The 20,616-nt window shown below is 41.5% G+C and overlaps 2 protein-coding genes across 2 annotated transcripts; both read right to left on the bottom strand.

Annotated features, from left to right (window-relative positions):
• Positions 1-1,790: 1,790 nt before the first annotated feature.
• Positions 1,791-16,826, bottom strand: sec63 (SEC63 homolog, protein translocation regulator). The gene is made up of 20 exons (XM_034899755.1): positions 16,535-16,826; positions 15,459-15,558; positions 13,994-14,108; positions 13,656-13,768; positions 13,460-13,521; positions 13,066-13,124; positions 12,886-12,936; positions 12,659-12,767; positions 11,882-11,976; positions 11,334-11,466; positions 10,744-10,836; positions 10,505-10,650; positions 10,249-10,396; positions 9,271-9,353; positions 9,027-9,095; positions 8,690-8,845; positions 8,394-8,585; positions 7,925-8,125; positions 4,611-4,715; positions 1,791-3,980 (listed from the first exon to the last, which is right to left on the bottom strand). Exons 1-20 carry the CDS (start codon positions 16,656-16,658, stop codon positions 3,843-3,845), a joined length of 2,292 nt encoding a protein of 763 aa, XP_034755646.1. The 5' UTR covers positions 16,659-16,826; the 3' UTR covers positions 1,791-3,842.
• An 875-nt stretch (positions 16,827-17,701) lies between these two features.
• Positions 17,702-20,466, bottom strand: iyd (iodotyrosine deiodinase). Its single transcript, XM_034900833.1, has 5 exons — positions 20,178-20,466; positions 18,930-19,127; positions 18,626-18,785; positions 18,276-18,432; positions 17,702-18,142 (listed from the first exon to the last, which is right to left on the bottom strand). Exons 1-5 carry the CDS (start codon positions 20,374-20,376, stop codon positions 17,960-17,962), a joined length of 897 nt encoding a protein of 298 aa, XP_034756724.1. The 5' UTR covers positions 20,377-20,466; the 3' UTR covers positions 17,702-17,959.
• Positions 20,467-20,616: the final 150 nt, after the last annotated feature.

The raw sequence follows: 20,616 nt of genomic DNA, 5'->3' as shown, positions 1-20,616 counted from the left end.
TGTGAAATCAAAGACATCTTAAGTAGGCAATTAGGTGATCTTTTTTATAGCTTACAGATATTGGATAGTATATTAGTGGAGTCCTCTTATAGGAAAATACGAGTCTAAAGTAGTAACATGGTATCCTTATGACATGCAAGCACCAAGCAGGCAGTGTTTGGCATCTCTTAGCTCTAGAGACTTCTATATGTACTTGAGTGAGTTGAGTTTAACCCTATTGCAGTCTGCGTTTAATAATTTTAACGATTTATACGTGTTCTGTGTAATTTCATTTTACAAAATGTTAGCATAAAGGACGCCTTTAAGTGCGTGTTTGTGATATAGTCTCATATCTTTACCTATCTCGATGGGCTCGGTTCGACGGCGGGAATCCCGTTCTCCACAACGGGCTGCCGGACGCTGAGCCGAAGCATGGAGCAGCAGAAGCGGCGGACGCACCAGGGGAACTCTCGGCTCGGGTCGGTCCGGGTTCCACCCCTGCATACACGGCAGGGGAAGCGAGCGACGACCGCTGGCTGGGTTAGAGTCTGCGGGAAGCAAAGCCGCAGTTTGACCTTCCCAACACTGTCCGGAGGTTTTTGGTTGGAGTTCACGTGCTCAAGGGCGCAAGTAGAGTGGGAAATGTGTTACTGACTCGTTAGCGGGTTGGTGAGGTTCGTTTTCCTATCTGGCTTTAAAGCTGCAGCTCATTTACCTGCAGAGGGAGAGACAGCTCGGTAAATAAAATTAAAAGGAGCAATCAATCTGAAGACGTTCAGCCCCCTTTTGAACCCCCCCCCCAAAACTCCTTGATAGAGATGAAATGGTTGAGTTAAACCCAGACTTCATGATACATTGATTTTTATTATTGTTTCTCATAATACTTAAGGTATAGCTATAGGATATGGAGCTCATATATATATATATATATATATATATATATATATATATATATATATATATATATATATATATATATATATATATACAGCATGTAGGCTATGTAGATACAGTAAATACACATATGTATATACTGTATACAGACGTGTGCACACATGTATACACATATGTATATATACACATCCACATTGTGTATGTATTTATATGTATTTACATATATATATATATACACACACAAACATACATAGGAGCACACATATAAATATGTTTGTAAACACACACACACACAGTTTTTTTCCCTTGATTAGCCCAAAAAAAAACTAATTTAGCCTCTCTCATTGTAAGATGTCTTTCACCCATGTTGACCAAGTCGTGTTATCTTGAACTGAGCCCACATTTGCAAAACATACAGTCAGGGAATTCCCACACCTGTTCACATAAAGAGGAAACTGCTCTGCATAGCCGTTGTTGCTGTCCACCAGGTGAGCACAAAGTAGAATATTTAATATGCTCTGACTTGAGTTTGACAGGTTCACAATACTTTTTAATGCAGGACCAACCTTAGTTAACAATGTAATTTTTTAAAAAGGTTTGAAATTCATTGCATTTTTGAAAAAACTAAATCCCATGACAGGCATCCTCTCTTGAAACTAACATGCCTGTCTGTAATTAGCTACTTATAGTCTAAGGGGAAAATAATGACACCATCTCATTTAAAAGTTTTTATTTGAAATGATTTTAAATACAAATAATATACTTTTCCATTTACAATGACAGTTCATTTGTAAACAAAAGTGGCAGATAGATAGATAGTCATTGGGTAGTTTGTCCAAACTGAGGCGGCCTGCCGGCCAGTCGCCTGGACAAGGTCTGTCATGGGAGAGATGGTGTCGCATTTAACCTCACTGCAGTTTTTTTTCCCCACACAGCGTAAATCACTGATGCTACATTCTATTGCAGAGCGATCAATACTCCGAGTACGATATAACCTGTTAGCATACACCTGCTTTGAACACAATTACGGGAGAGTAGTGGCGTGCATGTGAGTTTTTGTGTGTGGTGTCGGGAGAGCGTGTCCAGAAATATTCATACCATTATCTCTCCCACACTAATGTGACGCACAAGTATATACGGCAAAAGAAAACTGTTGAAAGTAGATATTCAAGGTAAAAGATTAGTCGTTTCTTTTAAACACTGTAAAGTCATCAACATACAGAAAGAGCCCATAGAGCTAAACAAGGAAGCTCTGATTTTTTTGCACTCATGAGTCCAACATATGTAAAAACCAAGGTTAGATTGGAACAAAACAAGACAATGTGTTGCATGTTATAACTAGAGCTTATGTGAGATTTAAAAAAAAAAAAAAAAAAAAAAAACTAATTTTGAATGAAAGGGGGTTCTTTTGGCTGGCCAGAACTGCTCTGTATTCCTCAGACAGACAAACCTTTCCTTCTGAAATGGCAGTTGCACCTACAAAACCGAGCTTGTTCCGCTTTAAAGAACAAAGAGAAAATGTGCTGGACAGAATATGCTAAGTCTTACACGTGTCGAGTGCTGTGCATGTCAATCCCTTTAACACAGGGCCGGTCACATCATATCACGTACGATTGCTAATCCTCTTCCAGGAGACAAAACTTCTTATTAGAGGCTTTGTCAGATCAAGATCAGTGATATGTATACCGAGACTGGTGGAGCTAGAGGTTACCATGAAGTAACAAAAAGAAAAACACTTACAAAAACAATCGATTTTTTGTCTTTTCTTCTGCTTTCCGAAGAACCACTGGCGCATAGCACCCAAGGACTTGTATGTTGTGGTATTTCAGTTGTATTCATAAGGCCTTTTTGGACAATGAGTTTACACTGGAATGTGCTACAATAGTAAAAGGAAAAAAGGATGAAGAGAAAGGGAGTCACTTCACTGGAAAGCCACAAGTATGTATCAGTATCTGAGCCCCTTAAAATGACTGAAAACTTACAACCTGAATGTAGTATATGGACAAGAAGAGTACTCAATAATTCAAACAAATCTTAACACTGCACGTTCTGCCATTTTCCCCCATTATACTTGAGGTTAATTCATTTTCAAGATCCACCTGCTTTCAACCTTTACAAACAGTTTGGCGTGGATCTCAGGGGCAGAACAGGCGTCATTAACAGAACTGACTGGAGATCAGTGTCTATCTGTAGACATCTCCTTAAACATACAGCGAGTATAATTACGTACAAGCGACTGGCTGGTTTTGACAGCGAAAAAAGAAGAACAAAATGTGAAGAGACTCAACTGCGCCCCCATGCGCTGAAAGGAGCAAACGTCCCAATGGTTGACATTATCTGCGACGAAAAGGGCTACGGCTCACTCTTCTGCAGTTCTAAGTGTACAATAGAAAGTATCATTTGCGTGGAAAACATCAGTGCAGAATGATTTTTTTTAAATTAGGAGCGAGAGCGGTGTCATGATTTCCATATGGAGGTCATGTAGTTTTGTAAATTTTGCAAACGGAATTTGCTGTTCTACATCCCCCTCTCCCCCTCAAGAAAAGAGCCCAGATAATAGGTCCTTAAGTCCACAGTGTGTCAATCTTTCATACCTGTACAAACACATACAAGTTTACACACACACACACACACGCACGCGCACACACAGACACACACAAACGCACGCACGCACACGCACACACGCACACACAAGTATTCACAGAATTCTCTTCCGCCAGCAACGGAAAGTAAATGAACAAGTCTCTGTAGAAAAGGGGCAATGGAGGGGAGGGGGTCGCAGTCCATGAAAAGATAAAAAGAAGGAGAAGAAGGAGGGATCTGTGTGTATAAATTGTCCCCAGTAATTCTGCGTGTGTTTGGTGTGTGTGTGTGTGTGTGTGTGTGTGTGTTTTGCGGGCACAGCTTTGCTGCTCCTCGTTCCCTGCTCTTGGGTGGGGCTAATTGTGTGTGTGTGTGTGTGTGTGCATTCAGTCGTTGTCCTCATCATCGTCTTCGCTCTCCTCGATACCGTCGCTGTCCTCCTGCTCCTCGTCCTCCTCCTCCGTGTCAGGGATGTCCCACTGTGGGTGGTTGTCCAGCATGGCTTTGGCCTCGTGGACCTCCAGCTGGGAGGACACAAGATGGAAATGTGTAAGCGCATGGAACTCCTTCGCTTGGTCATTTAACAGAGGCCAGTACTAACTCTCTAGTCATGGACCATTAGAAAGCAGTATTTGTCAACATCTCGATATGTTTTACCCATTTCACAAATAAAGCAGCAATGTCTTGTATATTTAAATGACAATGGACAAAAAAGCAAATGTTAAACTGCAAACTGAAGGAATGTGCAACAGAGAGCACGTAGAGTCACCTAGTCTAAATCAATTCCATCAATCACTTCACGCACTGTGGACAACTTTTCAAACAGCATTAAAAGGTGTGTTCTCATCATCTCTGAAACCCATCAATGGCTGACCAATTACAGCAAGTGCACTCTATGTTAATGTCTATCAGGTTTTATGAAATTACAGGACCATTTATGCTCCGTTTGGCTCGTAACGTATGTGCTTGTTCTTAACACGTCGGCAGCAATTAACACCATGGTTCAGCGTGCTGCTGGTGCACTTTGGTAGGGGCCGCGGGCCGGTCCATTGTCTCAACCGATTAGCAGGCAAAGTGTTTTGGGCCGTGGTCGGCATCCTCCAAGCAATCTCTCTCCCACTCACACTCTCACACACACAGCTTTTTTTTGTCACCTTGAGTGGTTTGATCTGGTCCAGTCCCAGGTAGGAATCAGAACGAAGGATGACAGAATATTGGTAATTTCCTGTTTTGGAGGGGGCTGGAAACTTCAGCTCCACCTGGGAAACAAAACACACAACCAGCTGTCAAATCCAATCCAAAGGAGCTCTGCAGGTGAGGGCGTGATTCCTGGATGTATTAAGTACAGTGTTAAAGTGAAGCATGTGGCTACTTAGTTAAGCAATGTTCGCCATCCTTTCTTATACGTCAACAGAAACAGTAAGCGAAGGAACAAAAGGAGGCAGACCTGTACAAGGACAAACACTTACACTGGTGGATATGAGAAAGATTAAAAAGAATGTGCTGATCGTTGAGTTGCGGAGGGACGCAGTGGCAGGGAATCCCAAATGAACCACAGACAATGCCCTCTGCTGTATGGATTGTAAAGCCCCTCGAGGCAAATTTGTGATTTGTGAAATTGGGCTGTATGAATAATATCGACCTGACATGATGATGGGGTCCAACTGTAAATATTACACTAGCATTACCTCAGGCTGTGATTACTGTGCCGTGCAATTTACATATGGCAAACATCTAATTATCAGCACAATGGAGGCTAATTATTATTCAGCGGGAGAGGGGAGAAATAGCCGTGAGGACCGCGGCAATTTACTGCCCCTTCCTTGTTGATGAAAGCAGATCTGCCCTATCTAAAAAAAACATGTCAGTCAAACATGCAGCGTATAAGCAGCCACACAACACAAACAGAAGGAATCGTTGAAGTGACAGACTAATTGATTGCAAGATAGTTATGGCAAGAGGCAAACCGCCGCATGGGCGGGTCACCTCAGCCATAACGTTCCTTCAGAGCGGGGACAGCTGGTCGCTCAGACTTACACGGGCCTCGTTAGGCTTTTACCTCGCTGTCGCTTGTTGTTGCCGGAGAACACAAGGACCAGAGGTGCAAAATAAACACACACGTGCACACCCTCCTCTGAGGGAAATAATGACACAAGTGCAAAGGGTTGCCTAGCAACAGGATGTGCAAGAGCCTACGGTGCACAGAAAACAAGAACACACACACACACACTTCAACTTATTAAGACCTTTCTCCTTTATACAGATTATAGCATATGCCGCATTAAAACCTCCAAGTAGTTTAATGTAACACACACACACACACACCTGACTTTATACTACTGTGTATTACAAAAGAGGAAAATGAAGACTTCCATTTTTATAATCAAGTCATGTTTTAAGTGATTTATCAAGAACAAATGCCAAATGTTTGCTGGTTCCAGCTTCTCAAATCGAGGAGTTTTAGATTGTTCTCAGTTTAAATTTTTTTTTTTGACCAAATGTTTTTATTTAAAGATTACAAAACATGCTGAGACATGGGGAATCTGACCCAGAAACAATAAAAAAATGAAAGAAAAAGCACAAAGGAAAGACAGAAAGGAGGAAAACAAACAAAAACACAACAGCAAGATTGACGTCCGCAGCTCACAAGCAATACACACAAAACCAGACATACACAAACGTGCACACACAAGCAGACACACACAGAGAGAAACAAGATAAGGGACCCAACACGTGCACAAGGTAGAAGTAAGAAGGCTGTGGCACCAGTTTACATGGTGTTTACCCAACCAGTTTACCCAACCGATATTATCGGCCGATGTTTGGCATTTTCCGATTTATCAGTTTTGGCATTGACAATGGACGATAATTTTTGTATTATTTATTTATTTATTTTTCATTCACCAGAAGCATTTACAATGACAAATGAACTATAGTATAGCACAGACTGTCTACCAGTGGGCACTCTACAACGTCCCTGTCGGCAACACTGACTATTCTTCGGTGTTATTGTGTTTTTGTTCAATAGGACTTTAAGTTTCATATCTTAACTTTGTGTTTTTATACATTTTATTATCAGAACTTTAATATATTTAGATTTTTCTCTGTTCTGTTGTGATAATAAAACAAATTATTACAGTGAGAACTCATTAATAACAACAAATAAGTAATGTTAGCGAAATTGTTTATGTTTTGGTACGCGTTTGTGGATATTTTTAATATATTTGGTTGATGTCGGCATATCGGATTTTTAAATAACCAAATATTAGTATCGGTCTTAAAAATCCTTTATCAGTCGGCTCTAGTCTACAGCATGACCTTCAAGGAGTCAACAACACATACAACATCCAAAAAAGAATATACAAATAGAACGGGTGGCAATAACTTTCTTAGCAGCCGTGCGTTCAGCGTATGCAGCACGCTTTTTAGTTTTGGAGAGCTGAAGGGCTGACGAGTTGTTCAGAATCAGAACATCGACAAAAACAGGCACAGTACCATTAATCAGGGCAGATGTTTTGGATGCAATATTGTTCCAGAACTGACCAACAGGAGAGCAATCCCAGAACATTTGGATATAAGTGCCCCGAGTGTTTAGTGGGCAGAAAGTGCATAAAGGGCTTTTAAATTACTTTCATGTGATGCATTTTCATGGGGGAGAGATACGTCCTATAAATGAAATTGTAGTTAATCTACGTATGGTCTGGACTGTGTGATACTTCTGGGATGTTAGACCATACATCATGCCAGTCAAGACTGTTGCTCAGGTCTAGAAAATCACGTTCCCAGACCCTCTCAATAGGACGTGCGGTGTGGCCAGATATTGCCAAAAACTGATAAAGCCTGGATACCATACCACAGGTTTTTGGCTGCATAGGGAATCATTTCCTAATTGGATGGATGTGCAACGAACTCTGCCAGGGAGCACCATATGCCTCGAGTGCTGATCTTAATTGAAGGTAAATGGAAAAATGAGGAACGTAGTAGACAAAATGCATTTTGTAGGTTGAAAAAAGAAGCCAGTCTCGCTAAAGATGCTTTTTAAATAATGCACCCCCCTCCGTTCCCACTGTGGAGCTGTTGTAGGCCTCCCACCAATCAACAGTGCTGCTGTGTTGAATAAAGAGGAAAATGTGTGTCACTGACATGATACATGGCAATGTGTTTGAGCCAATCTCTAAGTCTTGATGAGAGATAATGGGGCCAAAGCGTAGCTGGCACTGTTTATTAGAGATATTGGGAAATATCAGTTTAATATCACTGTAAATGTAATATAGGTTTGAGTAGGTTTGTTGGGACAACACAAAAAAACTGAAAAATGTCACCTTGGGTTCTCGGAAAATGTAATGTCTGATGGGTTATTAACAGAATAATAATTAATAGAAAAAGATAAAAAAGTCATATTCTTGTTAGTTATCTAAACTCAGGTAGATTTGGCCATTTGTCCATACACACACACAAACAAACTTACCTCCTCTGTGTCTTTTAGTGTGCAGACGTGGTAGGGCATGGAGACCAGGGTCTGATCTCTGCGATCGGCGATGTAGAGCCACCACCACTCCTGCTTCTCCTCAGGGAAGTAGAGGCTGTAGACGGGGTGCGTCACCTTGGACTTGGTCTCCAGCAGGGCCCGCTCTCGCCGCTGGATGCTTTGTTGCAACGCCTCCCACTCCTGATGGGCAAGTGTGGAAGAGAGGAGGATTAGGTTGGGTACAGATACAAGCAGTGGTTCATTTTCTTATACATTCATAACTGGGAAATCAGGGTCTTATGTTTTTTCCCCTAATATTTAGGAAATACGGTCCACAAACTGAGCAATGCATTTTTGTGCTTCCGGGTGTGGCATTTATTAGGACTGAAACACAAGACCCATGATGACCCAATGATATCTTCATCACACTGCTTAAACCAACATATGGCCCCATTTAAAGTTCTCTGACCTCTTCATCGTCGCCAGCTATCTCGTCCACCTCTGTGTCGCTTTGTTTGTCGCTGTCTTCGTCTCTCTCGCTGGGAGAGTCCTTGTTGGCTTCGCCCTCGTCCGACTCGCTGCCCTTGTCTGAGAGCTCGTCCTCGTCCTCCTTCACAACTGCTGCTGTGGCCGTGGCTGCTGCTGCTGCTGCTACGACTTCCTGCGGCACCAACATCAACAACAGGAATTTATGATTTAAGCGGTGGTTAAAGATGTGAAAAAAAATAAAAAAATCACCAAGCAGCATCGTGATTGGACACATACATTTTCTGCCACGTTGCCATTTGCCTGTTTGGTTTTGGCGGGTGCAGGAGGGGCCTTCTTCTTGGTTAATTTTTTCTTCTTGGACTTGGCTGTCTTCTTTGCCCCTTTACTCTTGTTCTGCCACACTTTTGTTTTGGTTTTACTTGAGTCTCCCTGTTGCACACACAGATTAAATAAGGTTAGGTAAACACTGCGCAATTTCCTTGAACCATTAACTTTTAATCTTGGCTTAATCAGACATGAACAGAGTGAATGTGTTGTCTAAATGGGTTTAAGTTGACATGTGCTGTGTGTGTGTGTGTGTGTGTGTGTGTGTGTGTGTGTGTGTGATCCTTACTGTTTCCTCTGTAGTGGCAGCCTCTTCTGTTAGACATGGTGATGACTCTTGCTCCTTTTCAAACACCTCCTACATGCAAAGGATACAGTTAGCTGTGCTATTCAACAATGCATGCAGACAACAGTACACTCTAGTGGTCATCCATAGAAGTGCGTCTCCGAGACCACAAAAAAAACATTTGATTGACAAAGCAGTTTTTTTAGTAACTTCTTAATATGTCAATTATCAGTCCGTCAATCCTTACCGCCATCCGTTTTCTGGTTAAGATGACAGTTACTGTGACAATAGAGCCGGCTGTGATGTTATTGCTGTCTTCATCATCAAGGACTGCAAAGACGGGAAGAGAAAGAAATACCTTTTAATACCCAAATGCTTGACAATGCATTTGTGGAAAAGATTTATAATCGAACTAATTAGCAGTTGTTCTAGACTGCGTCACTTTTTTCAAACCGCATGCACAACTTTGACTGAATCACCTCCAAAGAAACTGCTGTCATGCTTATGTAATCTCACTACATTTTGCTTCAAAGACGCTATATGTTATGCACCTTTCTCTATGTATTAATGCTATCTTTCCTGTACTCCATAGTTAAGTAGCACCAGCATCTATAAAGACAACAATCATACTTAAAAGTTGCCTTGCCACACGTATTTCATTACTTTGTGGTAATGTCTGAAGTACTACCATGGACTCCAACATTTTTTGTGGAAAAAATGCCTTGGTTACCTTGTTTCAAGCCATTCTATTGTGTTATAGAAAGACTGCAGGAAGACTCAGCTTGATTTGTGCCAGTTCTCGATAATGTTCAATGAGCTAAGCTGTTTGACTCCGATTGGCTAGCCAATGAGAGCCTGGCTATCAGCATCCTTTACCCAGCGCAACTGGGCGAGCTCATGAACAGTAATGAGCTCAGGCAACATGACGTCAGACTGACCAGATTTTGTGATTGGCCTGATTTTCTCAGGTCATTTCTTGTAAGTGGCTAGAGCTGACAGACGAAGTAGCAGTTCATTTTCACATTCACAACACTAACACATATGGACCCAACATATTTCAAAAAATGCAAGTAAAAACGGTTTTGTGTGGCAGGGCACCTTTAAATGAAGTATCATAAAGTGACCAAGACTAAGGCGGCGCTACTGCATGTGGAGATGCAGACATGTCCCAGGTCAGCTGGTGGCCATACAAAGTGTTTGTGTATGTGTGTATTTCAGGACTAACCCTGCAGTATGGTGTCCATGGTGATGTGAGGGAAGCTGCCGAGCACAGACAGGACCTCGTCGTACTTCTCCTCCCCCAAGAAACGCAGCATGCTGCGTCTGTCCGAGTCCTTGAGACTCACCAGGTCCTGCAGGCTCCGGACTTTATACTAGAGAGAAGAGGGAAAATTATCCATTGATCCACTGCCTGACTAAAACCTCTCCCTCTTTTTTCTCTCAAAACTACTAAAGTGCATGCACAGACAGTGTGCGGTTACCTTCTTAGAGATACAGTAGCGGAGGTGCTCCTCCTCAAAGTGGGGCAGCTGCAACAGGGGGGACTTTGACTCCTGCAGACCCTGCACTATCATTTGGGTCAGCTTCATACAATTCTCTATGGTTACCAGCCGAGGAGCATGGAAACCTGAAAAGCAATGGGTAAAAATATCAATTAAGTATTTCATGTGGGTTGTGAGAATTGTATTCAAAGTGATAACTCTGCGTGTGTGTACTGTACCTCCTCTGCTGTTGGCCATCATGGTAAGCTGACAGCCCACATTGATCATCTCCTGGAGGAGAGCTGGACTCTTCCTTACCACAAATCTCTGATCTGGAAACAACACACACACACACACACAGACACACACACACACACACACACACACTGTATTAACTACTGCAGCTCTAACTCCGCCTTCTCCAAGAACACAGCTTGCCAGAATTATGATCTTGACGATTCACAAACAGCTGAGAAAACTACTAAAACTACTCTAAACAGCTTGTCCTAGTTGAGTACGTAACCTTTCCTGTGTGTAGGAGTGTAAACATATAAACAGGGCAGTTTGTGTATTTGTAACGAAATCTTGCGATTTCACAACATTACTTTAAGAAAAGCTTGTGCAGCTGTTTTGTTTACCCTTTTTGGAGCTCTAAAGAACCAGTTGCTGACCACTTGCATTGCTTTGGAGAAGGCTGACATGAAACTGTATTAGCAAACTCATTGTGCTATCATGTGAAAGTGTCACCAAACATTTCTTCCAAGAAACTTTCATCTTAAGAGACAACAATTGTAATATCTCCTTGGATCATAAAACATAGGGATCTTACCTTCCTCCAACTCCTCTGATACCTCCATGCGTGCCAGATGAGCGAGCACTAAGACCCTGGCCTTCAAACTGTAAGGATAGCAGAATGGAGGCTCCTTCTTCTTTACATTGATATTTCCCAACTCCCGAATCAACTGCAAGACAGACAGGAGAAAGTTAATCTGCCCTTGTTAGAGTTGAGTTCCTTTTAAATTTCTCACACACAAATGCAAACGTTTGCAAGTCTGATGAAGTTGCTTACACATATACCGTATTGAGTATAAGTGGCATCAATCAAAAATGCGTCACGAAGAGGAAAAAAACATACCTAAATGTCGCACTGGACTACCAGTCGCATTTATTTAGAATTTTATTGCACAAAATCCAAGACCAAGAACAGATGTTTAGCACAGAACAACAGGCGGAATTCGGTAGGTGTCCGGTACAGTAACATAACCCATTAACAGTTATCAGTTATTCAACTACACAATAGCACACAGAAAAACTACCAGGGCATGGAGAAGTAACTGCGAAAAAAAAAATGCATAAGCATTTGTGTTCTTTTATTACCTGTGGCACTTCAATGTTGTCTGTTGGTCGTATGGTGGCTTCTTTATTGCTGCGAGGGTCAAACTCAAATGCGGCTGTCAACACCATGGCTAACCCTGGAGGGCAGAGTTGGTGAAAATCAGAATTAGTCAGAAAAAGGTTGACAGGAAACAGATTCATAAACCTGTATGTAAAGGATACATTTAGATAGATAGATAGATAGATAGATAGATAGATAAATAGATAGATAGATCAATAGATAGATTCCATTGCTAATCCTAACTGTTTCCCCAGTAAAACCATGTTAATCTCCCTTTGCCAGAAAGCAAAAGCGTGCTGAATCGGGGGGGGTCTGGCTACTCAACATAGCATTCATGGATGGGAGGAAAACATGCTCTGGTTTAATGGCATTTCTTTAAACCAATCAGAATCATCACAGGCAGTGCTAAACTCCGCACGGAGCTGCTGCAAAATAGTTGCGCAAGAGAAACCTCAGATTGTCTATCTTGAACACAGATAGTCTAGCTAGCTGTCAGGGTTTAACCACCGGAGTTTAAAATTCCAACACAAAAAAAAGCGCAAGGAAACGTAAAATACATGCATCCGCAAGAATATCCTGCAGCACCGGAGCAATGCCCAAAGTGGAACGCAAACAATATAGACAGAAATCATATTAACCACATGAACACTCACTGTATCCAAGTTCTACTGCTTGTACAGTTTCAATTGGGGTCGTATCTGGTATTCTTTGTTTTACATGTTGCGTTACAAGTTGCAGTATAGGAAAGGGAAACTCACGCTTCATGTTCATGTTGGGAGTCTTGTACATGAAATGCATGAAGAGCTGGGTGGTGTTGATGAGGATCTGGTCTCCGCTGTATCGGATGGAGCGGTACCACCATGTGCCCTACAATTAAAAAGACAACAAAAAAAGTAACAGAGAGAAAAGTGAATCACCCTGGGATTGAAAAAGAGAGGACATCTGTTTCATACAATCTACTGCACAGGAGACGATGGGGACTTACCACAACAACAGGAAGGATGACCATGAAGGCTAGTCCATATACCAACAGCACCTACAGAAGAAAGCAATACTGTTTGGGTTATTGATGACATTGGCACACTGCTACTATAATACAAAACATTTGATGAAAATTACGCTAGGTTCATCAGTTATAACTTCAATGACATAATCAATTATATACCAGCATTGAATTCTTCTGGTCAACAATCCAGGCAGGCAGGGCAATACCAAAGCTGGTTGCTGGATAGGGAGACATAAGAGGCAATGGAAAAAAATGGCAAAATCTCATGTTGCAGTAAAGCATCCTGTAACAGCACTAGGCCGTGTGGCAACTTTGTGACCCTATGACAGTCTGAAATATTAAACTCCCCACACCCACACCCACACCCACACATATATGCATATTTTCATTGTAGGCTCAGCTATTACTGGAATAAATTAGACTGCCATTTTTTAAATTCATCTTCCATTGTTCAACACATTCCTGAGGCCTGTTCACCAGTATCAAGCAAACAAGGTGTGACAGGCAGCATGTAAAAATGCAAATGTGTGAGATTTAAAGTAGCTTCACGCACCTCCTGGACCATCTGGGTTACCATATATTTCCCAGTTCTGTCGTGACTGCTCATTGGTTAAACTGCAGAAAAAAAGAAATAAAAACTTAAGGAATTGCCTAAAAATTCAGGGTTTTCAATTACTGAATCTGTTAATGAATGTGCAAATGCAGTCATGGCGCCTGGCTTACAAAGTCAAGACCTGACCTACACTTACGCAGCATAGGCTTTGGCAATTCTCATGAATGTGGCCTCATTACCACCTTTGTCAGGATGGTACTTGAGTGATAGTACACGGTATTGCTTCTTTATTTCTGACAGCGATGCACCCTGGAGACAGAAATATATTTACAACTCCTTACCACACAGGTGTAAGTAGGGGATACAAATTAAAAATAGAGAATACCATGGAGTCTCAAAAGTCCTGAAAGATGATATTTTTATCTTGTGTTTTATCTTAGACAAGTTATCTCTGTCCCACAAGATAAAAAGTGTCTTTTGGGACTTCAGAGGCTCTGTAGAATACAGCAGACTTTATGTTTTGTGTGTGTTTACCGGGTCCAAGTTGAGGACTTCATATGGATTATACTCCTGGTACTCCCTGTCCAGCTTGGACACCTTGTAGGCTAGCAGCAGGAACACAGCCCAGCCAAATAACAACGCTGCTTTTCTGAAAACGGCAACACACACAAGAAGGGAAAAGATGTCACACACAAACGTCTGGATTCAAACCCTGGCAGGCCAGGCCTTTCTCATTTTTACAAGAAATATAACTGTTTGAAGTTAGGATATTATGCAGAACCAATCTGCCATCCAAACTAACCCTTTGAGCTAGTCACTTGAAAGACTACAGGTAGTTTAATCTACTGCATAGTGCAAGTAGAAGGGAAGGACCTGTTTTGACACTGTTGTTGTTTGGTATTTATGCATAGAAGTTGAACTTGTTTCCATGACAATGGAAAAACCCCATGGCCAGCTCTGCAGCATCCGTTGCCATGACAACGACTCACTGGCCTGAGTTGTCCGGGTGGCTTTACAAGGGAAATACATGATGGATTGCCATACTAAACATTGTGGTTATAATACAGTTTGTAAAGAGGAAACAGATACCAAGATTTTGAGAGAAAGGCTGATTCATTCCACCTAATAAACATGCTGGATGCTTCCACCAGCTTTAGTCCCAAATGCAACCATGCAAATGAAGAATTTAGGAATTTTGAGACTAAAAACCAAATGTATGTCTCGTGTCACAAGGAGTGGAAATGGAAAGAATGAAGACAAACAGACGAGGAGGCAGAGGCTCAGACAGAAACACTGTGACGGAAGAGGCAAATGAGTGAGAGAAAATAGGCAGAGTGAGGCGCTGAGTTGCACTTGAACACCCATCCTTCCATTAACCCACACGCGCAGAATGAACAAACACTGAGAAAAACAGGGTTGTGTTAAGAGAATTTTTAAACAGTACAACACAATGTTTACACTGACAGTACACGCTACTGAGCGGTTTACACATGAAAACAACATAAGACAAATGTATGTCAGAAATGACCCAAAATAAAATACACTCATGATTTCGAGTCTGCCTACGTTATGGACAGCGTGGCCTTTGCCTCATCATCACACAACAACGTCTCTGTCCATCTGGAAACACTAATGTTGAATGATTCAGTAAGATATCAGGAAAAGCTCCAGAAACTGCTAACTCAATGCAAATAGCTCGGGTATGTCACACACAAACAACAGGGCTGATGTGGCATTTGACAACAAAGGAGATGAGAGCATACAACCAAGGAAACAAACCTGTTATTAAACTAACAAGCAATGTATACAGCATTAAACTGAAGCTTCTCTTAGACTAGATTCAAAATAACTACAAACAGTGAATAAGTCAAATTTATTATCAACTCACGTCACCTCAGACCAACTTTAAGTTAAAATAAAAACATAATTCACCCTCCCTAAATGTGTGTAGATATTTATTTTTACAATGAAAACTACAGACCCAAATCATTGGACTCACTTTAGTGTTGGGACAAAGCTCTGCTGTGACTTCATCAGCCTGAGCCGGTACCACAGGCACCTGCCATGTACCCTCCTCAGGCTCTTCAGACGTAGATGTTCTGGTAAGAGGATGGACAGAGAGAGATTACTGACACATTAGTACCATCAAACCCGTCACAATCAATACTGATAGTTGATGTTAACATCTAAATCAGAGCCAGGGGGGAGTGATATTTTCACTGAGAATATAGGCCTATAATTATTTGGGCTATGTTAACCAAGCAGGGAGTGGAAAAGGTTACCTTCAATCAGCTAGAACTATATTAATGTCTTAATTGTTAATGCCATGATGTTAACTAAGATAGCCAAACTAAAAATACCATATTTAGTCTTCAATCAACATATCAATATGATAACTGTTAACAAGGCCATACACTCCAATCTATGGTGACCTGTCATATAACGCACCTTAGGTCTTACCAGTAGACCAGCTGAGTAAACTTTGCTAACATTTGTTACAGTTACATAACCCATGTTAGATATGACCCGTTGACCGATAGGAACCGATAGCTAAGATTTGGATATATCGGGATAAGATAAATAAAACTGAAAAAGGTAAACTTGAGAGCTTTTGATATTGAAGTTCTATCTTAACTACCTAATATTTGCCAGCGTTAGCTTGATTTTCACCCACTGTTGAAGGCAATACTGACTAGCTAGCTAGATATGTGACGTTAAGACAGATGGATAACCAACGGGATGGTAATTGGTAAAGCTGGTGTGGTAGCGAACTGTGTTAACACTGACTGGCTTGTACTAGCTTAACTATGGACAGTGAAATAGACGTGGGCATCTTCTAGCCAACGTTTGTTAACTTGAAATGACAAATTAATGTAACGTTAAGGTTGGATTAGCTTGTACAACCTCTGCATTTAGCTAGCCAGTTTACAGCAAACTAGCCAAATTAACAAACGGTCAACTGGTGAGCTTTTAACGTTAACTTACAAGACAAGCTGCTGACTGAACACTTCCCGTTACACTAGCTGGGGTTAGTTAGCTAGCCAAGTTAGCACTAAGCAATACATCGGGCCTTACCAGCATTCTGATCCCTGGGCCAGAGGTAATATGTTGCTGGGATCACAATAAGTCCGACGAAGGACGTTAGGAAATAGAAAAAGGTGTTGCCGCTGTCATCGTACTGGAACTGTTGCCCGGCCATTTCGTAGCGGCGCTTGGGTCGCCCTTCTTCTCCACCGCTGCGCTACCCCCTTCTAGCCCAATGTGTGCGACTTGACAGACCGTTAGCTAGCCAATAGCTAGCTAGCTAGCATCCAGCAAAGACAGCTTTGATTATCGGTGTACGTGGTGTACGCTTGCGCAATGTGGCTTTTCTTCTTCTTTACTGGCTAATCGACTGATTTTGTGCTTTTCCTTGGCGCTACTGACCCCTACAGGTTTCAACATTTCCGATGACTTCATTAAGAGCTACATGGTCAGATTCTGCAACTCTTACACATACTGTAGTAGTGAAGAGATGACTTAGAAGTGCAATATTCTTTCAGGGTTGGGTTATTATTTTGTTTGCCTTGCATTGCAAGACCTAGAGTTACCTTTTGTAGAATAATCTAACCTTATTGAGTCGCTATGCTTAGCCTGTATGCTAAATAACAAGGATGTAACCATACCTCACACATCAAGAGGTCTTGTCACCACTCTGAAAACATGCAGTGTGGTAGGCCAACACAGCTAGGCCTACAGATAATAATCGTGTGCATCTCTATATATTATGTAGAAGAAGAAGAAGAAGAAGAAGAAGAAGAAGAGATACTTCTATTAATCCCCAAGGGAAAATTACATTTTAGTGTTAACCCTAACCCTGATTGATGTGGAAAAGAAAAAATATATAGAATAGCTATTTTAATGTCGTTTTTTCATTATTTACATGTCTGAATAAAAGAAGTCTGGTGGGCATTATTATAAGACCACAAGATAACTTAAACTCTTTATGTTATGCCCAATAACATTCCATTTCTTAACTATTTAGTCAACTATGTTATAGTTACAAAAAGAAATTACACAAGCAATAACAGAGCAAACAACTAAAAACAAATTGTACTTTATTCTTGGCAGCACTGCTGGAACCCATCTAGATCTCAGTATGTTTGGTAAGAGCGTGGTTGGCCTTGTGCTTGTTTGAATGATTTAACATTTGTATCGGTGTTTATAACATCGCAGTGAGATGTCAGTTCTACTAAGAGAAACTCAACAGGATTGTCTGTTTATTTCCCCATTTATTAACTCTGGACGTATCAGAATTAGACAGTATAGGGCTACTTTCCCTTCAAAGTAAAAGTAATCGCATATTAGACTATGCTTGTCAATCAGTGGTTTATTTTGAAGTCTATGAAAAGATTGATGACATCCATTTTAAAGCATTTCTAATCACATTAGGTTATATGTTTTCAGCTGTGGGCAGAGAAAATGATGGAGAGAAAAAATATTTCCGGCACACTGATTTTGTTAAATGTGCACCATTATATCATCCAGCGGCTTGCGTTTTAAGTCAGGGACTGTAGCATCAGAAGCAGGATAACCTACAGGAAGTAAAATCAACAGCTTCTCATTGGCTGGCCGTTTGAGGAGGAGCCTGAGCTGGGGGCCACAGTTTAGGGGCGTCGTTGTGACGGTGACAAGACCCACGTTCTGATTAGCAAATGGACAGAAAGAACGGTCATTCAGCCGCTTTACAAGACATGTTAAGTACTAGTTAATCCTTAATTGTATGGATCTGTGAATCCATTAAGTTCTATACAATCATAACTCTGTTCTTCTTTACCTGTAATGCAGCCAACAGTAGTCCACAGGATATGGAGACACTGATTTCATTGTAGTAATGTGTCTTTTTCTTGCCGTTTGGTAGAATCCCATAGGTCTGTTTGAAGACTAGGATTAGATATGGAGCAACATCCAAGTACTCCTTGATCCAGTTTGTCCTGCATGAAGAAGGATGTTGTGAGAAAGGGGGAAGATGTGGGTAAAATGAGAAAATAAGGTTAGACTTTGCATTGGTCCTAAATAACACGGCATCATTGTGTGTGTTAGGCTTACATTTAGGATAAGGAGACAAGCATCCAATGCTGTCATTGCAGTTACAGTTCTGTGTGTGGAATGAGAATGGGTGCTCACTTTAATTTGGCCAAATCGTGGACCCACTTGTCCCCCATCCTCTGACGGTAGTTGACCTCCTCCTCTTCTTCCACTATCCGTCTGATCTGGTGCTTCGTCCCTGGGTCTGACACCACGACAAACGTCCAGGGTTCTGTGTGTGCTCCACTCGGGGCAGTACCTGTCCAGGAAAGGAGAGGCGGCGGGGCAGGTAGTCCGAAAATAATTAAAATGACCCAAACATTACATGGCTGCATCTAACTCTAGACCATTTTCTTTTTATAGCAGATTAAAAGTGGCGCATTTGTTTTAAATGTGCACATGCCTGCAGTGCGGATGACATTATCGATGACTTCCCGTGGGACCGGCTCTGGGCTGATGAATCGGACAGACCTCCGCTGGTTCAACAGAGTGTACATGTCTCTGGATCTCCTCAGCATCGTCTCCTCGGGGTAACGTGGTGTTGAGTGAGGCACATGTAAAAGGTCTTCATCCTCAATGGTGTCTTCCCAATCACCGTCCTCTAAAAAGGTTGACAGACAGAAAGCAGCACCAGTAAGCAGCTTCGGACATGAAATCGTAAATTGTTAAGTGTAAATAAGTGCATTTGCATAATCAGCATGCTTGCATTGTAAAGAAGACTTAAAGACGTATTTGATGAGGCGAAAAAAAATGATTGAGTCTAAAACTTTGATGACATTATGTTAACACACACATTAAGGACTGATACTTTGTGACGGACTGCCATTTACACATTATAACAGTTAATTCACCACATACTGACTACTATAATAATTATAATATTTATAATAATTATTATACACCAGGTCTTTTAAGCTCATTTCTGTTCGTTGTAGCCAGAGTCGACTTAACCTGCTAGGGCACATGCAGGTTATGCACATTTTTTAAGTACACTCTTACCTTAAAGTACCCATCAAGTACATGGCAGACTACAAGAGCCAGCTTCATTATATTTGGCCTGCTGGACCAGACACTATTTTTTATTAATCACAAACATATTCAGAAATATGCATCATGTAAGCGTAATTGTCTGTTTGCAATGATGTATATTATATTAGTATTATATTATTGCATTTACTGAAGCATTGATGTGTAAACATTGAATCTTAGCTGGTAAAGGGCAAGCTTATTTTATCTTTTTCATATCCCACTGGGCAACTTGTCAATTTGACAGGGGAATAAAAGTTTGATGTAGAATATAATCATTTATTAATTGATTATATGCTGCATGCCTTTGAACTGAATTGGAGGAAAGATATTTCCTGGCTCTATCGACGTAGCCTACATTTTACGTCCGCACACATCCAGGCCACAAACATTAGGCCTATTAACTAACCCAGCTGTGAATGAATATGTCCAATGTCCAAAATAACACACATAGGCCTACACTCGATAAAGGATTTTTATATTGTGCCAATGTGTTTATATTGGACGATATGATGGTTTGGCCAAGGCTACGTATCATTAGTTTCAACCGGCATGTATAGTGACTATATGTCCAACAGTAAAAAGTTAGAGAAAGTAGGGGGGAGAAGCTAGATGTTGAGCTCACCGTCCTCTTTCGCTGTGATTTCTGTATCGTCCTGTAAGTCCTGGTCCACCCACGGTCTAAAGTCCGCTTTTGAAGCCCCTTCGGTTTTTCCCGAGGAGGTCGAGGCAGTCTTCGTCTTTCGTGACCCCAGCAGCATGAAGCCTATCACCAGGCACAGGACCACCGCCAGGACAGGCGTGAGGACGGAGAGCAGAGCCATGACTGCCGGAGGGCAGAGAAGAGGACACGGGTACTCAGCCGAGTGCAGACCTGATGTTATGAAACGCTACTGTTACCTGGGCTGGGTCTAAATGCTGAGTCAGAGCTTATAGCGTTGTTGGAAGTGTTCCCTCAGCTTGGAGCTCTGCCCACTGCAACCAGCAGCTAATTTATGTCAAGAAATCCGAATATGGCCAATATAGACTTTGGTTTTTACATGTGCTTTAAAAACTCAACTGTT

Source organism: Etheostoma cragini, chromosome 18 (assembly GCF_013103735.1).
Source record: "Etheostoma cragini isolate CJK2018 chromosome 18, CSU_Ecrag_1.0, whole genome shotgun sequence".
NCBI lineage: Eukaryota > Metazoa > Chordata > Actinopteri > Perciformes > Percidae > Etheostoma > Etheostoma cragini.
This window is presented reverse-complemented; position numbering and strand designations above follow the sequence as displayed.

What these genes read in the sequence shown, in the direction of transcription:
- iyd (XM_034900833.1), bottom strand. Translation starts at nt 20,376, where the DNA reads ATGGCTCTGCTCTCCGTCCTCACGCCTGTCCTGGCGGTGGTCCTGTGC. An exon ending in CACGATTTGGCCAAATTAAA is followed by an intron (nt 18,433 to 18,625) that starts GTGAGCACCCAT and finishes TTCTTCATGCAG; the next exon opens with GACAAACTGGATCAAGGAGT. An exon ending in TACTGTTGGCTGCATTACAG is followed by an intron (nt 18,143 to 18,275) that starts GTAAAGAAGAAC and finishes TTTGCTAATCAG; the next exon opens with AACGTGGGTCTTGTCACCGT.
- sec63 (XM_034899755.1), bottom strand. Translation starts at nt 16,658, where the DNA reads ATGGCCGGGCAACAGTTCCAGTACGATGACAGCGGCAACACCTTTTTC. An exon ending in ACCAGAAGAATTCAATGCTG is followed by an intron (nt 12,937 to 13,065) that starts GTATATAATTGA and finishes TTTCTTCTGTAG; the next exon opens with GTGCTGTTGGTATATGGACT. An exon ending in CACTAAAAGACACAGAGGAG is followed by an intron (nt 4,716 to 7,924) that starts GTAAGTTTGTTT and finishes TTTGTTTCCCAG; the next exon opens with GTGGAGCTGAAGTTTCCAGC.